Source organism: Eschrichtius robustus, chromosome 16, assembly GCF_028021215.1.
Source record: "Eschrichtius robustus isolate mEscRob2 chromosome 16, mEscRob2.pri, whole genome shotgun sequence".
In the NCBI taxonomy this organism is placed as follows: Eukaryota; Metazoa; Chordata; class Mammalia; order Artiodactyla; family Eschrichtiidae; genus Eschrichtius; species Eschrichtius robustus.
The window spans coordinates 52,949,390-52,968,315 of record NC_090839.1 but is presented as its reverse complement, the minus strand read 5'-3'; the positions used below and the strand labels follow the sequence as shown (position 1 = coordinate 52,968,315).

At 61.6% G+C, this 18,926-nt stretch overlaps 1 protein-coding gene across 5 annotated transcripts in view; it reads right to left on the bottom strand.

Moving 5' to 3' along the window:
• TSC2 (TSC complex subunit 2) overlaps positions 1 to 18,926 on the bottom strand; it is a 38,163-nt gene that overhangs the window by 2,235 nt on the left and 17,002 nt on the right. The window contains exons 17-37 of one of the 5 annotated variants that reach the window (XM_068525127.1): positions 17,897 to 18,019; positions 17,019 to 17,125; positions 16,673 to 16,823; positions 15,254 to 15,376; positions 14,633 to 14,767; positions 13,009 to 13,198; positions 12,055 to 12,148; positions 11,734 to 11,836; positions 11,377 to 11,471; positions 10,099 to 10,227; positions 8,504 to 8,668; positions 8,202 to 8,354; positions 7,949 to 8,061; positions 7,188 to 7,403; positions 5,634 to 5,837; positions 3,458 to 3,588; positions 2,026 to 2,525; positions 1,686 to 1,761; positions 1,335 to 1,421; positions 209 to 395; positions 1 to 84 (exon numbers count right to left, since the gene is read on the bottom strand). In XM_068525127.1, coding sequence (XP_068381228.1) covers positions 74 to 84; positions 209 to 395; positions 1,335 to 1,421; positions 1,686 to 1,761; positions 2,026 to 2,525; positions 3,458 to 3,588; positions 5,634 to 5,837; positions 7,188 to 7,403; positions 7,949 to 8,061; positions 8,202 to 8,354; positions 8,504 to 8,668; positions 10,099 to 10,227; positions 11,377 to 11,471; positions 11,734 to 11,836; positions 12,055 to 12,148; positions 13,009 to 13,198; positions 14,633 to 14,767; positions 15,254 to 15,376; positions 16,673 to 16,823; positions 17,019 to 17,125; positions 17,897 to 18,019 — 3,093 coding nt within the window. In that variant the 3' untranslated portion in view covers positions 1 to 73. The remainder of the gene's footprint in view (positions 85 to 208; positions 396 to 1,334; positions 1,422 to 1,685; positions 1,762 to 2,025; positions 2,526 to 3,457; positions 3,589 to 5,633; positions 5,838 to 7,187; positions 7,404 to 7,948; positions 8,062 to 8,201; positions 8,355 to 8,503; positions 8,669 to 10,098; positions 10,228 to 11,376; positions 11,472 to 11,733; positions 11,837 to 12,054; positions 12,149 to 13,008; positions 13,199 to 14,632; positions 14,768 to 15,253; positions 15,377 to 16,672; positions 16,824 to 17,018; positions 17,126 to 17,896; positions 18,020 to 18,926) is intronic. The other 4 variants (XM_068525123.1, XM_068525124.1, XM_068525125.1 and 1 more) reach the window with 4 other exon arrangements.

The window sequence follows — 18,926 nt, the reverse complement described above, 5'->3', positions numbered from 1 at the left end:
TGCGGGGCGGGGCGGGGCGGAGCGGAGCTGAGCGGGGTGGCGCCAACCCAGGCAGGGTGCCAGTGAGGGCTCCTCAGGCTGAGGCTGGGGGCCAGGACAGGTGGCAGTGGGTACAGCCCTCAGTGCCCCTGAGAGGAGGGCTAGGTTTCTCCGGAGGCTCCTGAGGGCCCGCAGGAGCTGGGAGGAGAAGGCGCGGGAGGGCACACACCTTGCATGATGTCGTCATGCCAGCAGTAGGTGAACTGGCCGTCCTCGCCACACACGTCCAGGCCACCCAGGTACACCTTGTCCGGCTGGCAGTCCTTGAGCTCGATGAGCTTGCCCAGCCCCGTCAGGAACTCCGTGTACCTGTAGGAGCCGTGCTCATTGGACAGGATGGCGAGCTCACTGTTGCTCTGCAGGGAGACAAACGGGGCATGGTGGCACCTGCTCCCAGGCCACCCCCCAACCACATGCCGCCCCTCCCTGGCTCTCAGGACCCCAAGGGCTTGTTGCTGCTGGGGACCCAGGGGCGGGGTGACTGGTGTGTCTGGGCAGACAGCCCCACTTCTGCCATCGACCCGACTCAGGGCGAGGCAGCTTCATTCAGGGCGAGGCAGCTTCATTCTCGTCGTTGCCCAGCTGTGTCACCCCGCTCCCCCACTCTCTCGTAACTAGCCTGCCACTAAACTGGGCCAGCTCAGCTTCAGAACACACCCAGAGCCCTCTGCACCCCTCTGTCCCCCGGCTCCTCCAACCTGCCTCTCACTCCGCCCACTGCCCCACCTCTGCCGGTTCTCAGCCTCAGCCGGAGGGTGCTTTTGAGACTCAGGTCGAGTCAACTTGAACCCTTCGCTCGGAACCACCTAAGGCCCTCCCGTCTCACTGGGTGCTGTCCGAGTTCCCGCCACAGCCCCACTGCTTCCTGCCCCCACCGCCCACACCCCGCCCGGCACCCCTCCCCTCTGCGCCGGCCCTGGAGCACACTATGCCGCCCCCACCTGCATGCACACTCGCCTCCCTCACTTCTTCCACGTCTGCACTCCATGTCACCTCCCTCGGGTCAGCGACATGAAAAGTGTGCCGCTCACACCTGCGCAGGCTCCCTGGACCCGCCACCTCCTCCTCCTCCTTGGTCCTCGCCACTCCGTGCACCACGTGCTCACACACTACCTGTCACTCTCACTCCTGGGTCCCTGGCACAGAGCTCAATGGGCACCTGACACTACAGCGGCCCTGCAGTGACCAAGCTCTGCGGAGGACAAGGGCCCAGACCCCCACCCCCACCCCCGGTGGGGTGGCCGCCCGGCTCTGCCCAGCATGTAGGCTGGCCCCTGCCAGCCTGGCAGCCTCACCTGGCCTTCTCCCACGTACAGGACGGCGATCTTGTGTGTGTCATACGATGGGATCTGGTCAAGGAGCTGCACTGACCGCTCAAAAGACTGTAGCCACAGAGCCCTGCCTGAGCCCAGGGCAGAGGCTGTCCCCTACCACCAGCCCTGCCCAGCCAGCCCCAGCCCAATGCCTGTCCAGGAGAGGCCTCTCCTCACGCAGGCAGGTTACCGCAGGCTGCCGTGGGGACCTGAGGCCGTAGCCCTCCACGAGCCTGGGCTATAGCCCCCACTGCCCAGCCCTGGGGCATCATCCCACTGTGCACCCCCAGCCAGGCTCCAGGGGGACCCTAAGGGGAGAGAGGGCCCGCCTACCTCATTGGGCAAAAGGATTGGTTTGTTGGACTCATCACCAAAGAAAGGTGAGTGGTAGAGCTGCAGGAACACAAAGCTGCAGGGGAAGAGAGATGATGGGGGCTGGGCTTGGAGCTACACACCCAGGGCCAGGGTCACAGCCAATACGGTCACAGCCCATGTGGAGAGCAGCAGGGCCCGAGCCTCATCACCCAAGGAGCTACCCTCTCCTGTGGCTCCGACCAGCCACGGGGCAGAGGATGTGCAGACCTGTACCCCAGCCTGCTCTGCCCTGGGCCCCTCAGGCACCACGTCCCCACAGGGAGCATCCAGGCACTCCCACCAGGAGAGCAAGGCTCACCTGGGGTTGATACCCGGCACCTTCTCGGTATTGGAGGTCCCAGCTCTGCTCTTGAAGGTGTCCCTCTCCACCCTCTTGCCCCTGCGTGACGGGGCCGAATCAGAGATAGTGTAGCCTCGAGGCCGCAGCCCACTGGGGGAGCGGGGACAGCTGGAAGGCAAGGGACCCTCAGGCTGGGTGGAACCCTGGCCCTGGCTCTCTTCGCCTGGGGCTGACCAGGCAGCACCTTCCCTGTCCAGGATCCCTGACTGTGACCGGGCCTTGGCCTCAGGGCTCAGCCGGCCAACATCAGCCTTGTCCCCAGGGTCCCCAAGGATGTCCTGCAGGGTCTGTAGTTCAGGCGATGAGCTTGACTTGCTCAGGGGCTGCGAGGGCTGGAAGGCGAGCTCCACAGAGGGCCGGGAGCCCTCAGAGGAGACGGCCCGCTCGATGGGGATCCCCCCAGCAGCCAACTCCTCGGCGTGGAATGACTTCTCCTCCTGGCTGGAGGTCGAAGATGACTGCAAAGAGCGTATCCAAAGAAAATCTTCATCAAGAGGCACCACTGAGGGGACTTCCCTAGTGGCGCAGTGACTAAGAATCCGCCTGTTAATGCAGGGGACACAGGTTCGAGCCCTTGTCTGGGGAGATCCCACATGCCGCCGAGCAACTAAGCCCGTGCGCCACAGCTACTGAGCCTGTGCTCTAGAGCCCGCGAGCCACAACTACTGAAGCCCACGCGCCTAGAGCCCGTGCTCCACAGCAAGAGAAGCCACCACATCGAGAAGCCCGCGCACCTCAACGAAGAGTAGCCCCCCCTCGCCGCAACTAGAGAAAAGCCCATGCACAGCAACGAAGACCCAACACAGCCAAAAATTAAAAAAAAAAAGACAATGAAAATTCAATATACTAAAAAAAAAAAAAAAAAGAGGCACCACTGAGCCCACCTGGAGGCAACAAGGCCCCACCCATCCTCCAGCCCAGGGCCATGGAGCTGCCCAGCACCGAACTGATGGTCCCCCCATCCCCCGAAAGCACCTCCCTGTGCCCCACACTCAGCAGAGGAGACAACAGCCCCACAGACTAAAGGATACCAGCAATGAGAAGCTATATTCCTGGGTAGACCACTGGAAAACCCCACACTGTCTTACAGCAAGGACTTGGTAGAACATCTAGCCGTTTTTTTTAGATAAGAAAAGGCAAGGGGATGGGGTGGGGGGGACAGTGGAAAAATTTTCTAGAGTTCAGAGCAAATCAGTGATGTGCCACAAAGCTTAAGGTGGAGGTCCCGCACCTGCCCCCACCCCCGCCTCAGCCCCCGCCTCCCACCCGACCCTCCCTCTCCCTCTCAGTAGCTGGGCTTGAGGTCTAGAGGCCCGCCTGGCAATGGAGGTCCAGATGGCAAGCACCGACAGGGACCCTCAGGCCGGCTCTGGTCCCCGGCTGCACTCACCCTGCTGAAAGCTTCAGTGTGCCGATAGCTCCCGTCTGTGCCTAGGGTTGCCTCAAAGTCTTCCAGTTCGGGGGGATCCACTGGCAAACTAGCCTCGCCTGGACTTCCCTCCTCCAGAACTACCGCAGAGTCTGGAAAGACACACACGGTGCTGCTGGGTGCCGGCCCGGCCGCCAGGAGCTCACGTGGCCTCAGGGGTACCAGCTTTCCCCCCACGAGAGGGCACAGCGGCCCCCCAGCAGGGCCAACCCTTCCCATCGAACCAGCTGGAGGAGGGCACTCTGAGCGCCCTGGGTGTGAGCCCTGACACAAGGTGTCTCCTACGTGGGCTCCCAGGGGTCAGGATGAGAGGACATCTGGCTCCTCTAGTCCCCACCTACCCACCCCAGTGTCCACAGAAGCCGCCTCTGCTCCTTCAGCAAGGCAGGTGGGCAAGCGCAGGCCGGACCCCCATGAGCAAGCCGCTCCCCCCCCTGCCCCCGCCTGAGATGGGGCCTCGGCTCAGGAGGAGGGCATGCCTACACCAGCCCTCAGGAACTGGGGAGAAGCCAGAGCTCCTCCCTGCTTGGCCCTGGTTGAAAGACTGCAGCGGGAAAGTCCCTGTGTGGGAACACAGGCTCGGGAGCCATTCTGGAGAGTGGAGGCTAGCCTTCCGAGTCCAGGCCAACTCCGAGCCCGGCGCACTTAGGAGAGAGCATGACGCCCCCAAGCCGCGTTTCCTGTGCCAGAGCCAGGGAGAGGGGGGTGAGAAGAAGCAACCGAGTTAGCGCCGCCCGCACGCAGCCCCGCACACGCGCAGTCCATTAGCCGCCCATGAGAGCCCCTCTGCCACTACACGCTCCTAGCTGGCTCCTGCCCATGCAGCAGGGCCTGGGCAGCTGGAGCCCCGAGCAGGCCACACCCTCCCTGCCGGGGCCTGGGAGCCACGGGCCAGAAGCCGGTCTGCAAGGCCCTTGGCCAGCCCACTATGAAAGGCAGACACGTCCCAATTTGTGGGTTCACAAAGCCAGTCAGACCACCAGAGGCCGGGGCAGGGGCAGCTCGGCTGAGCCCCCGAGCCAGGCTCGCACCCCAAAAGCTATCCTCTGTCGGCCTCTGGGGTTCAGTTGCCCAAGGTCACCTCCTCAGGCCTGAAGAAGGGGCTGGGAGGGCCTGTCTGGCTCAGGAACAGAGCTCAGCCATGAAAGCGCGAGACAGCAGGGGTTCCCGCTGGCAAAGCAAACACATTCGGCACCGACGTCCTCATGCGAGTCAGGGCCCTACACCCAGAGGGCGACGAGAGGCTGAGGTGCCATCATGGAGGGGTGAGTGGATGAGGGATGATGAGTCAGCATCTAGAGGGCAGAGTGGTGCTCTGCAGCAAACACCGCTTTCCTTAAAGAGACGCACGAATACCTGCCCAGGAAATGCTCCTGTGCAGCTTTCCTTGGCAACTGGACTGGTACAGGGAGGAGAAAGAGGCCACTGCAAGGGAAACCGTGAGCGGCCAGTCAGCAGAAGGAGAGACTACGCACAGGTCGAGCAGAGAGGACAGGCACCACTAGTCCTGCACAGACCCGGAGCCTGGAGAGAGAGAGGGGAGGGCCAGCGATCGGCTGCGGGGGTGGGTGTGGCACACACGGGTCCCAGCTCTCCAAGCTGCTGGAGCGGACATCTGGGGCGAGGAGTGCATCCCTCCTTCTCATGAGTAGAGGTCCTCGGCCCCTAAGTGTCATCTGGCCACAGGGAAGGCCGGGGGTTGAAGGACAGCACGGGCCCAGCTGGGCAGGGCCATGAGAGCGCAGGCAGGAGCAGGCAGGCTCAGGTGTGCTCGGCGCATCCAAACCCAAACCCAAACCTAAACCCAAGCAGAAGTGCGGCGGCTTCCTGGAACCCCTGGCACCGGGCATCCCGAGGAGGGTGCAGAACCAAGGCCTCGCCTGGCCCTGCCCGTGTCCACCCCATGAGTAGGGCAAGCTGAGCAGGGCCTCGAGCCCACCGATTCATGGTACCGCGTCTCCGAAGAAGAAGGTCGCCCCTGCAGGAGCAGGCCCCGCTCTCTGGAGATGGGTGTCCCCCAGCAGCCAGCCTTCTCCCAATGCCTGAGGCTGGCAGCACCAAGAAGGCTCAGGACCCCATCCCAGGCGCATCTGCCATCAGACAGGGCACACCAGGTGGGCGAGAGGCCAGCACTCACCTGTGTTAGAGCGTGGGGGTGGGGGGGGCTTGGCTGAGCCGGCCGCGGGCACCGACAGCGACTTGTACAGGGCCGTGTCGCGACGCTCCTTGAAGCGCTCAGCGGCCATTAGGGCATTGGACAGCTCCTGCAGGGGCGTGTTGTTGATGTCCGAGGAGAAGGGGCTGAGTGGGTTCTCCAGGCTCATCAGCCAGCTGGTGTTCCCTGCAGCGGGGCAGCCAGCACCCCACAGGGCTCAGGGCTCAGGGCTCAGGCCCAGCACGTCCGAACAGCCATCCCCTCCCGGCCCTCCCCGGGCAGCCCCAGCCACACTGGCCTTTAGGGAACATGCCTCGTGCTCCACCAGGGAGTAACGGTGGGGGGACCAGGCAAGGCACGCCCCTGGCCTTGCCCTGATGCTCCCACCCCCAGTCCTCCTGCCCCAGGCCCTGAGGTCAGGGCAGCCACCAGTGGTCACTGGCCTCAGTGACAAGCACGAGGGGCCCTTAGCTCACAGCACCTGCTGCCCCAGGGCAGTTCCCACACTCAGGACAGGCTCAGCCAGGCTCAGGGCCAGAGGGGGAGCAGCGAAGGCAACTCAGCGCAGCAGACTCCTCCCCAAAGGGGGGCTCTGGGTGGGGCCCAGAGAGGCTTCTGGGCTCTGTCCACTCTCCCCTCCAGGCCCAGAGGACCACGCTTGGACTTGACCTTCCTCACTGAGCAGCCTCACATCCCAGCATCTCACTAGACCTCAGTCCACCTCCTCCCAGCCCACCTGGTTTCCTGCCTCCCCCACGGCCATTCCCTCACAGGAACCGGGAGGACTGGGCTAACACACACGAGGAGGCTCTCCCTGCCCCGACCCCCACGGCCCCACATCCTGGCACGCAAGGCCTCCATGGTACCAGCACCCTATCCCTCTCCTCACCACTCGGTCACCACTGGCCCCACACTGCACCTGGGATGCCTCCCAGGCTCTGGGCCTTGGCTGAAATGCCCCTGTCATGGGCTGAGTTGTGTCCCCCCAAATTCACGTGTTGGAGCCCTAACCTCTGGGACCTCAGAAAACGACTGCTTTTGGAAACAGGCTCTTTAAAGCGGTGATTAAGGTAAAATAAGACCGCACGGACGGACCCTAATCCATTCTGACTGGTGTCCTTAAAACAAGATTAAGACACAGACGGACGACCGCGTGAGAATGCAGTGAGGAGACGGCCGTCTAAAAGCCAAGGAGAGAGGCCATAGGAAAAACAAGCCTTGCCGACACCCTAACCTTGGACTTCCAGGCTCTAGGGCTGGGAGGAAATAAATTCTATTGTTTAAGCTGTCCAGTCTGTGGTGCTTCATTATGGCAGCCTGAGCAGACCAGGACAGACCCTCTCCTCACTTAGCCATGGGACCTCCCCTCACTGTTCCTCTCTGGGGACTCGGCTCAAAAGTCACCTCTGAATTGCTCCTGTGGCCCAGTCTGCCTGCCACTGGCTCCTGTGTGTCCAGAGCCTTTATGTAACTGTCCCACACTAGGGGCTGACAGCAGCCCAGGCCAGCTGCGCGCAGGTCCACCCCCCGGGGTACCTGTGGGCCTCCGGACCAAGATCTCCGCCCAGCCCTGGGTCAGCAGGGGGACGTAAGCCGCCAGGTTTGTCTTCTCCTTCTGCGCCGGGAGCTGGGTGCTGGCTGAGGCCTTCTCGGGCTTGCTGGGTGGAGCAATCTGTGAGCCCGGGGAAGCGGGGCTGCCAGGAAAGTGGGAGGCTGGAGCATCCAAGGCACCAACTCGAAGGCCATGGCCCCCTGAGGAGAAGGAGAGCAGGAGGGCTGGTGACCACCACCGCCCAGTGGAAAAGCCACTGGCAAGGCCTGGCTGCTCCACCTGGGGTCTGGGCTGGCCAAGCCCTGAGCTAGTGCCCAGAGGCAGCTCGGCCATCCCCAAGCATGGCCCTCTTCCAGTGTCAGTGTCAGCCTTGACGGACCCAGGGCAGCAGGAAGGGCCCCCATCACCTGCCCCATAGTCAGACCATGGCTCATTTCAGCTACAGCAGAGTAAAAAAACTCCAGGGGTGAGCTGGGCTGAGGGCCAGAGCTGCTGAGGGCTCATAAGAAACACTGACCACAAGAACAGGCCCCCAGCGGCAAGGGGGCCTTGTGCCACAGCTGCACAGAAGGTCATGTCCCCCCCGCCCCAACCCCGTGACGAGGGCTCACAGGCAGCACTCTAGTTATTCAGAAACTGGAGCAGGCCTAAAGGCAGCCACCTTGATCCTCAGCTCCCAGGGCCTTCCTGAGCACAGGGACTCGCAGAGGCACCCAGGAGGGAGGCAGGGTGGGCAAAGGCTCACCAGACATGGAGCGGACCCGGTCCCGGGCTCCACGGCACACCTGTTGCCCGGCCTGGGACTCCAGCTTGGCTGGTGCCTCCTTTGTCTGTCTCACGTGCACACTGGGGTCAGAGCTGAGGACAGAAGGGTCCCCGCAGAGCGTGACCAAGGTATTCCATGGGCTCCAGGCCAGCATGACACTGTCTCTCATGCAGGCCTGGGCTCAGGCCAGCCGCCATCAAGGCCAGGCAGGCAGGGGCAGAAAAGTGGTCACCTCAACTCTGGGCCGCCCTGCAGCTCTCCTGAGTCCAGGCCCAGCAGAGACCGGGTCCCAGTCCCCACGCTCGTTGTCACGGTGACAAGCTTGTTCCCAACCAGCCAGGTTTTGGTCCTGCCACCCGCCAGGAGGAACTCTCCCACAGGGGACCTGAAAGCACAAGAGTGTCGGTCAATATCTCGCCCGCAGGAAGGAGCCCCGTGTGCCACTCCTGCTGCCCCTTTGACCCAGTGCAGTCACAGAAGATAAGCTAGGCCCTGCCCTCTGGCCCTGCCCCAGTCCTGGAGCCCGGCTCGCACCTCTTGGGGACCGCCGTGAAGTTGGAGAACACGTATCTGGCCATCATGTCCAGACACGTCTCTGTGAGCTCCAGGTGGAGATTTTTCAAGTTGTCGTCAGCCTGGGCCATTGAGTTCTCATCTGCAGACCCCAAGCTGGCGCTCGTGAGAGATGTCTGGATCCTGCTGGAGGGAGGAGCCACGGCGAAGTCAGGGTGCCAGGTGGGGGCCGAGCCATCTACCACCAGGGCCAAAGCTCAAGGCATGCAGGTGCTGAGAGGGCTGCACTCAGAAAGACCCGCCAGGGCGTGTGGCCAGTCGAGCCACAGCTTGGCAAACCGAGTGGACACATCATCCCAGGGGGTGGGCAGACAGGGGCTCATGGGAGAGACCCAGGCCTGCTCATCGGAGCACAGGCTTAGGAGACGGGGAGAGACAGGCTGTCCCCTCACCGAAGCGCAGAAGAGTCAGGTGATGGCTTTGTGGCAGAACAGTGTAGTCATGCAGAGACACGGAGACCACAGGACACACAGACAAAGATTGCATTCTGCCCACAGGGCCACCTCCCATGGAGGACAGGAAGGGTCTGGGCTTCGTGTGAGGCTCTTCACCCACACACTTGGGCCGCCCCGGCCCTGCCCCAGTGACCAGGAGGAGGGGCTTGTGCAGGTTTCACTCTGATACAAATTTCATACTCCCTATGCCGAGTTTTGCTCATGATAAAGAATTTGTTGGAAAAGACCTGAAAGGGGAGCCTCACTGACCACTCCCCAACCCCAGCTCCCCCCCAGGTCAAACCCCACTTGGTAGAAGCCAGCCTGACGCTGGAGCCCCAGCCAGGCGTCAGCAAGAGTGTGGGTCTCCGAGCTGTGGGACGCTGAGGCCTGAAGGAGCTTCCAGGTGAGGAGACAGTGCAGCCTGGCCTGTCGGCACGAAGCAATAACCCCCCCCCAGAGCCCACACCTGCACCCGGACACAGCAGGGAGAAGTAATGAGACTGCACCCCTGGAGAGGCCAGGTCTCCCCTGCCCGGCCTCTCACAGGCTGGCCCCCAGCCCACTGCCCTACACAAAAGCCCGCATTCCCTCTCAGCTACAACAGAAAACAGACCTTTTCCAGAAAAAAAGCTCAAGAAGAAAGTCCACTAAAGAGGATATGAAAGAAAAGCCGAACCCTGGAGAGTGTGTCCCCACCTGACCTGCATGGGCGCTGCTTTCATTTGCAAAGGCCCCTGACCTCCAGGGACAGGCCTGTGGGTGCTGCCACTGGACACCCTCTATCTCACGGTGGTCACCCTGCTTTAGGCTCCCAGGCCAGCCTCTGAGGATGCTGTGCAGCCAACCCGCGCCCATACGAGGCTTGGTGACAGAATGCAACCTTTCCACCCCGCTCCACCAGGCTCCCCAGGCCCAAGGGCAGGGCTTGGCAGGACGGGCCCCTGCGGCCCGAGGGCTGTCACTTGGGCTCTCCTCCAGCTCTGGCCAGGGAGGGCGTGGGCAGGAGATGAGGTCATGCAAGCAGCCCCATGCACCGCCACCCGGGTGCTCCCGCCTGGCAGCGCCACTTCACGGGCCAAGCTCCAGGGTCTGAGCCCCCCACCCAACAAAGCCCACTACCTGCGGACCACATGTTCAGACACACTGATGCTGCGGCACCGGAAGGCATCGGCTGCAGAGCTCTCCTTGAATTCTTTCACGGGTGGAGAGTTATTCAAGCCTTGTTTGGGGGGTCTGGCTATCCTCAAACTACCAGGTGAGGAAGGAAGGCCCAAGCCCCAGAGAGCCCAGCTCCCGGGAGGGGAAAACAAGCCATTGGAGGGATGAGGAGGAAAGGTCACAGGCCACAGGGTCAGGATGGAGAGCCCGCGGGTGAGATGAACAAAAAACCATGCCAGAGGCCAGTTAGCAGGGGGAAGAAACAGAAAACAAAAATGCATGAAAATACATCTTGTAAACATGACAGAAAAAGTAAGGTTTCACGCATGATACCAAAACAAAGAACATTAGTGCAAACTAAACGTGTGTGGATCGCACCGCACGGCAGATTCCAGGCTGTGCTGACCAGGCGTCCCGCCCACCCGCTTGGGACCAGGTGCTGAGGCCCTGAAGGTCACAGCTCAAAAAGAGGTCAGTTCTTAGCTCAAGGCCCCGGCCCCCAGCCACCAGGACCTTGAGAGAACAGCTTCTGACTTAGGTCACACTGACGTGGTCATTCTGGAAAATGCCGTATTCCCACCTAGGGAGAGCCAAAAAAGCTTGGATGGGAAGGTGGGGGACAGGAAGGGGGGCAGTCGTTCAAATGAAACGCAAACGACAACACAAGGCCTAGCACGGCTCTTCTCAGATTTGGCGAAAGCGGCTGTGATGAAGAAGAGCGTGTCCCCCATTAGCAATGGGCTGGGCGAGAGCTCGGGGGGACAGGCCACCCTGGCCCGAGGCTGGGCATCTGTGGACCCTGGATCCTCCCATCCAGGCCAGGTGTTTGGCTTCTCAGGAGTCAGCTGCCCTGATGCAACCCTGGGCTTGTTCAGCGGAGTCAGTCCCAAAACCTGATGCCCTAGAACTAGCACCTCAATCTCCAACTCAGCGTATCTGTACTCGCCCGTCACCCAGGCAGGATTGGCCACGACCCAGCACACAGGCTCCACAACACCGCAGGCCACAGCAACCGGCTTGCTGAGGAGCAGCGCTGGCCTCTCCAGCCATGTGTGGGGCATTCGCAGCCTTCTCAGGCCCCGCCCTGCTTCACAACCCCAGGGCACCTTGGAGCCCAGCACGGTCTGAGCAGGGCACGCCCTCAAGCCCCAGCCCATACGCACCATGCCGACCACAGGCCACAGCTTGCGGGCCTGCCCTGCCCCACTGACACCAGGCCCGCCCACGCAGGCCCCGCACCTCTTGGGCCTCTCGTTGAGACTGGTGCTCCGTGCTCTAAAGCTGTCCTTTTCGGGGGTGTCATCAAAAGACAGGAGAACGTTGGAGCGCAGACCCTGGCAGAGTGGAGCAGACCTGAGCCGCAGGCCAGAAGGCACTGGCCCTCCAGGCACCCACAGGCTTCTTCCCCCCACACCTGCCAGCCCAGGTACACCGTGAGCCTGGGATGAGCTACAGGCCCAGGACAAGGGCGGCAGAATTGTGTCCCAGTGGCACCCCACCTCTCTCTCCCCTGCCCGTCACCCTGATCCAGCCATGGTGAGCCAACGGCAAAGCAGGTCCCGGCCCTAACAAGGGACACGGCCTCCGCTGGCTTACCTTAGTGATATAAGGAACAAAATCTTTCCGGAAGGGCAGGCGGCACCTAATGAACCACATGGCTATGACGTGATGGGCCAGGCACACAATGTACTGATTGAACCTGCGACAAGAAGAAAAGAGAAGTGCTGGAGGTCCAGCGTGGCACCCGAGGGAAATGAGCCAGGAGCTAGGGGTGCAGATCAGAGGTGCTATGGCCACAGGGAGCCTGTGTGGCTTTCTACTCCGAGAGGCCTGGCCTCCAGCAAGCAGAGGCCTCCAGCTGGCCTGGGCCACAACCAGGAGGGGCAGGGTCTCACAGGGATACAAGGCAGCACTTACTTGGAGGGGTTGGTATACGGCAGGGAGATGGCAAACACACTGGCGTACTGCTCTGCTGCGAAGTTCCTGTAGAGGTGAGGCAGCCTGGCCAGAGCTGCAACACCAGGAGACAGCCAGTGAGGGAGCCCAGACGGGCCTGGCAAAGACGGGCCCACGGCCACAGCAGGGCGAGGTTTGCCAGAGTCCTGTGCTATATGTCTAAAAAGCCAGTGCAGCTACTCCGACCCAAGAGGGCAGCAAAGCAGTGAAGGTCACAACCCACCCAAACAGGACCTTCCCCTGCCCCTGGGCCTCGGCCCTCTACTCCAAGGGCTGGCAAACTATGGTCCCCAGGCTCAATCCAGCCAGTGGCCTCACTTTATGACCTGTGAGCTAAGAATGGTTTCTACCTTTTCAAAAAGTTGTAAGCAAAAAGAACAGGCAGCCAAGGCATATCACACGTGGCCCTTTACAGAAGCAAAGCCCTGCCCTGCTCCTGTTGTCCACAAGCCTGAGGGCCTGCTGAGGGCCAGACATGCATGAGGTACTGGGAAGGAAGGGGCGAGCGGGGCACCCCGAGCTCCTGGACGTCACAACCTGAGGGGTGAGCAGAGCCCCTCCAAGTTGTAGTGTGTGTTGAGGGGGGACAGAGAGGAGGCTCTAAGAGCCAGGCCGAGTACAGGGACCAAGGTCAGGCAACAGGAGGCTTCTGTGCCATTTAAACTGACACTGAGGGGAGGAAAGAAGCCAGCCACTCAAAGGCCAAGAAGGAACGCATTCAAAGCACAGGGGAAGAAGGTACAAAGGCCCTGAGGCAGCAAAGGGTGGCCCACGGAGCACAGCATGCCTACAGGCAGCCAAGGTGAGGTCTGAGAAGGCAGCACGAGTTATTTCAGGCAAGGCGCAGCCCCAAACTCAAGGTCCACCTCACTCACACACACCCAGATACACACGTGCAAAGCCACAGATGCTTACTCGACAGGAACTCGAGGAGTGGAATGGCCATGCTGGCCGTGGCTGAGATGTGCGTGAGCTTCACAACCAGGACAGGCAGCGCCTTGATGATGATGTCAGGCATCTCCACGCTGCAGATGGCCAGGGCCACCACGCACTGGCTGGCGCAGCGGTAGATGAGGCCTTGCTCCAGGCAGTACACCATCTCCCGCTGTGGGACAACACGGATGCCTCAGACCAGGCCCACCACAGGCTGGCCCTCTGTGCCCCGCCCCTGCCCACAGAGAGCCGTTCTGGTGAGCCAGGGCCTGGTCTCCCCTCCACCACTCCAGAATGTTCTATAGAGGAGAAGACCAAGACCCAGAAAGGCCAAGTGCCTTATCCCATGTCTCAGGCGCTTAAGCAGCAGAGCCACCAGCAGCTGACCCCACCTGAGCCAAGGGGACAGCAGGGCTGCTCCGGTCAAGGTCTTCCTGACACCTCCCCACACACCCACACAGGCGGGGTCCCAGGTCCCCAGCCCACCCTGGAGCCAGGACACGCTGGGGTCATCACCCCCTTGGTTCTGGAATCCCCAACTGATTGGCCTTTTGGCAAGGGGAGGATCTGCCTAACACAGCAAGGCCGCCGGGCCCACACCAACCCTGGGCAGAGTCCCCCATGAAGATGGCTCAGCTGTGCCCAGCAGGAGACAAGCGCCATCTCAGGCCACAGCCTCGGGGCAAACCACCTGGTAGCTTAAGGCCCCGTGGATGATTCTGATTTCCTGCAGCCAGCCCCACCCCTTGGAAACACTTTGGGCCTTGAGGGTTCTCGGGGAACCTTCAGCCCAGTGTGGCCAGCTACCCCTTTGGAGCACAGCCAGTGAGAACCAGGCCAGGCCACACAGGAAGAGCTGGAGCTCACACTCACCCCAGGGGTCGGGGTGGGCAGTGAGGTGGGGGATAGCAAGTCGAGTGTGAGTTTCCAACAGCACTTTGATCAAGAGCATGGGCTCACCGCCCAAACAGGACTGAGTCTGAGTTTAGGCCTCTCGCCTTGCTGTGACCTTGAGTGGGCTACCTGACCTCCCTAAGACTTCTGTTCCCTGATTGATGAGGGCAGAGTGACAAAGAAAAGTATCAGGAATTTAAAGAGAAAGTAAAGGTGATGGCTCATTGCAGACCTCCCACCCAGCAGTGCAGAATTAAGAAAACAGGCATTACTGCGTGTGCTTTTTGCACCTGATGACAGAGTTGGAGGTAGGCGGAGGGGGGGCCCTCTGCCCGGCTGCTCTGCCTCTCAAAACAGGCTCAGCGCCACCAAGCGGCTCAGCACCTATCCTAAAGCTGTAGCAAGGACAAGCCAGGCAATGCTCTTAGAAAGAAAATGGCACTGCGTATGTGTGGAGGGGGGATATTCAAGCACTTCATTAAGCCCACTCCTCCCTGAGAGAACTCAGGAGCACCAGCGAGTTCAAACGTCCACGGTTCCAGGCTGGGCCAGCTGGCAGGGGTGCACTGGCCACATAGGGAAGCAGAGCCAGCTGCCCTCGCCCTGGCCCAATAGCCACCCGTTAGGAGGAAAACGCTGGGCCCCTTTGGCTGAAGCAAGCATCCTGGGGACCAGGCTTTCAAAGCTCAACCATCCCTCTCCCATCTGGTACCTGTCTGGTTTTGTCCAAATAGTTATGGTAAGAAATTAATGCTGTCAGCACGGGAACCACAGCGAGATGCAGGTCGGTTCTGGAGAACCCTTCTGGGGTGCTTCGGAGCCGCTCGAGGGTCTTGGGACCTGAAAGCTAACAGCCAAGGACCAGATGTGAAGCCCTGCCCAGCAGCTGGGTCAAGCTGGGTGGCCAGGGGGCACGGGTGGCCCCTGAGAATGTAGGCCCAGCGGGAGAAGGGGTCAAAGCCCAAGGACCTTCCTACTTCCTGTTCTAGCCAGCAGTCTGCCTTCTCAGAGAAGTGGGAGGCTGCCCACTGATCCGCCAGGGAGACAGACCCTGGGGAGGAGGAGGGGGGAAGGAGTTAAGACCCTGCTCAGTTCTGCAAACTCGAGCCTTTCACTGAGGCCCCCAATCCTCTGCCCGAGAGTTGGGATGGGAGGACAGGCTCCCAGAGGCACCATCTGCACTCCAGCCGGGGTCCGAGCCTCTGAGGGAAACAAGTTTGCCTCCCAGGCCTCGGTCTTTCAGAGCTGAGGAACTATGCTGTGGCCCCACCCACCACACAGGCCGCGGACCCGCCGTGCACGACGCAGGAAAGGTCCAAAGCAGAAGGCGCACCATGGAGCAGAGGGCGGCAGATAGCTGGTCAACACTACACGGGGAGGTGAAGATGAGGACCTTGTAGCGCAGCGACTCGGGCAGCTTGCTGAGCACCAGCTTCAGCACCTTCCAGTCAGTCTCCTGCAGGAACAGGGAAGACGGGGTCTCAGGGTTGGAAGCTTGGTCTGGGCAGCAGCAAGGCCTCAGACCTGTTCTCCTGCTCTCCACACAAGCCTGGGCCCTCAGTCCCTGCAGCTCGGGGAGCAGATGCCGCTCAGAGAAAGTCAGCCCTGGACAGCGGCCGCTGCCTCCAAACACCAGGCAGGGCAGGAGGCCCAGCGCAGCACCGCCCCTCTCCTCTCAGCAGGACCTGGAACTTCTGCACGCCAGCTCCATCTTCCCCACCTGCCCAACGGTGATCCGAGGATGGCCTACCAAGGGCACTGGACCCAAGGGGCTCTGACGATGCCCGCCCAGAGCACAATGAAGATGGATCTGGAAAGAAGCTACTGTACTAGCTTAAAGAGAAGCAAGTATTCCTCAACGATCCATGAGCCCAGATACCTGCCACAGGACCAAAGTTGACCCAGAGCCACAGCATCGAGGACAGGGTTGTGGCCTGCACGGACCTTCCCTGGTGAGCCCTCCCAATCTCCACTGGGGCGACCACTGCCCATAAACTACACCAATGGCCAGGAGTCCTAAAAGCCTTTCCCCAGATCCCACCTGTGACACGGAGACCTTGAGACTCTCACAGGAAATCTCCGACAAACCCCTTTAATGCCAAACCCCGGTACCCCTGGGGAACCTGCTACCGCCTCTCCATCCAGCTCTGCTTCCCCACCCGTGGCCCCCGGGAGCGCCCCCCAGCCTATTCCGGGCTGCCCAGCCCCGCCTGCGGCGCACTGCTGACCAACCCTCCTCCCTTGTTGCCCCATTGGGGAACAGGCCCAAGCTCCTCCACCTCCCACCACAGGGAACTAACTTACCTCCCCTACTTCCAGGCTTTGCTCACTCCTGCCGCTGGAATCTTCCCCCCCTTTCAAGACTGCCCTCACCTGCCCCTCCCCATGCCCCCAACCAGATGTGACGGCAACCCCCCGCTTCGGTCCCGCACAGCCTGTTGGTGCCTCCTCCCAAGGCACACCCCATCCTACAATCCAGTTATTTGTCAATACACCTCACACTTGTACCAAAACCACCTCCCGGAGGCAGGAACATCTCCTCGGCTCCCCACCCAGCTTCCGGTGATGCACCACACACAGCAGGCGCTCAACACACGGCTACGGAAACGTTGTGAGGCCTCGAGGAAGCCAACCTAGAAACAGGCAGCGAACCTCCCAAGGTTGCCAATGCAGGAGAAGAACTGTGGCCCCCGGGCAGCACCAATCACTGCTTGGTCTGACCTAATGCAGCCAGAGGGTCTGACCGTCTCACCTGCTTCAAACACTGCAGCAGGACACGGAAGAGCAGGGAGTAGGGCAGCGAGCCGAGCCGCACGGCGGGGCCTGCAGGTGCCAGGCCAGGGGGCCCAGTGGGAGGTGACAGGGGGCCACCAGCCTTCTTCTCAGAGCCCCTCTCCGGCTCCCTGTGGAAGCAAGTGGGAGAAGCACTAAGGCTGGAGCTCCCGCTCCACAAGGCTAAGGACGGATGCAGGCCCCAAGCCCCAACCCAAGGCTGTGCTCAGGATGCCTCCGGGACCTTCCCTCAGACACAGGACCACCCCAGGGCAGAGGGCAGCGAGCTCCCCACCCCCCGCCCGCCCCAGGACCCAGGACCGTACATGTAGTCACAGACGCAGTAGGGGCTGAACCTCACAAGCCCGTCCTTGCTGGGCAGGCCCAGGCGGTGCAGCGAGTCGGCCCGCAGCTGCAGGAGGAAGTCGAAAGCCTGCGGAGAGCGGGAGGCATGGTCCAACAGAGAGAACGCCGCCACCCGGCCACGCAGACCTGCGCAGCTCTCGGGAAAGGCTGCCGCGCTAACAGCAACAATGCCCTGACTTCACCGCAGACGGTGGTGCTGGCGGAGAGGCGCGGGCACTCACAGCCTCCTCCCTCAGAGCCCATGGAGGCTGTGACATTCCCACAAAAGCTGGGCAACACGGCAGCCTCTCACACCTGGGGCAACAGGGGGAGTGGACATATTGCACCTGCCCAGGCATCATCGCACAGCCCCGGTATAGACAGCAGAGCTCTGCTCAGGACACTGTCGCTTCCCCCAGCTATTGGTGGGTCATTTAACTGGGCTCCCCAAACGACAGGGGGCTGCCCCATTGGGCGGACGCTCTGAAAGGGACCGGGGCTTCCATCCCAGCGCCCTCTGCTCATCCTGGTGCCAGCTCCCATGGTGGAAGCTCAAACCAGTATGCCCTGCCCTGCACCCCCGCTGCCAGTCACTAACAGACTCTGCGGCACCAGGGGTCTGGGGCTCCAGAGCAATTCCCTTTCTCTGCCCCCATCTCAGGCCGCCATGTGACTGAGAGGCATGCAGACCACAGGCAAAGGAAAAAGCAGCAGGTCCTGGGGAGGACGCAGCCACAGCTGGTGCTAAGGAGGAAACAGTCTGCTGAAGACCCCTCCCAGGCCCCCCGCCACCTCTCCAGCCTGCAGCCACTGCGTTCGCCAGGCCGGATGCAGCTGCTGGGTGCCCCAGGGAACATACCTGCAGCCGGATGCTGCTGGCAATGGGCAGGGTGTAGGTGTGCTTGTAGTGGAGCTGGATATGGCTGACAAGCTTCTCGTACACACGTGTGGCGTGGCTGGCAGGCAGGGCGTACAGCTTGGTCTGCAGAGAGAGCGTGCTGGTCACTGCAAGGGCAGGAGGCCAAACTGCAGCCAGGGAGTCAGCACCTTGATGCCCGGGGGGAGAGGCCAAGCAATCACTTTGGAGGTAACCGGCCGCACCCACCATTCTTTAAAATGTACAAACACTTCAAGCCACCAACTCCGCTTCGGGGCTTCACCCCACGGGTACGCCCTCATGTGCCCACCCTTGGTGAGGGCAAAAAACCAGAAACAGCCACGTATCTGTGTTATCAACAGGGAATCAGTTAATGAATCAGAGAAACCTGCCCAATGGCGCACAACACAGCAACACATGACAGGATCCACGTGCACCAACAGAGCACCTTCTCGACGCCACGAGGCAAAGTGGGAGAAACCAGGGGCAGAGCAAGGCGGGAGGTGTGCTTCGTGAGGGGTTATAAAGGGGGTTATTCCCCTAGCTGCTGGAGCTGTTATTAACCCCACAGTGAGTCCGTCTCCCCCACCTCTGCAAGGTCAAGAGCACCTCCCTGACAAGCGAGGCTAGGGGAGGCCAGGTGTGAGAGTTCGTGGTGCTGCCAGCAACCTGGTTTTGGGGGCAGGAGGGACCCAAGGGACCCAGCTACAGCCAAGGGTCCCCTTTGTGGTACCCTGAGCCTTGGAGGAGAGCACTGCTTCAAAAACGTATCACTGGGCTTCCCTGGTGGCACAGTGGTTAAGAATCCGCCTGCCAATGCAGGGGACACGGGTTCGAGCCCTGGTCTGGGAGGGTCCCACATGCCGCGGAGCAACTAAGCCCGTGTGCCACAACTGCTGAGCCTGCGCTCTAGAGCCCTCACGCCACAGCTACTGAAGCCCGCACACCTAGGGCACGTGCGCTGCAACAAGAGAAGCCACTGCAAGGAGAGGCCCGCGCGCCACAGGGAAGA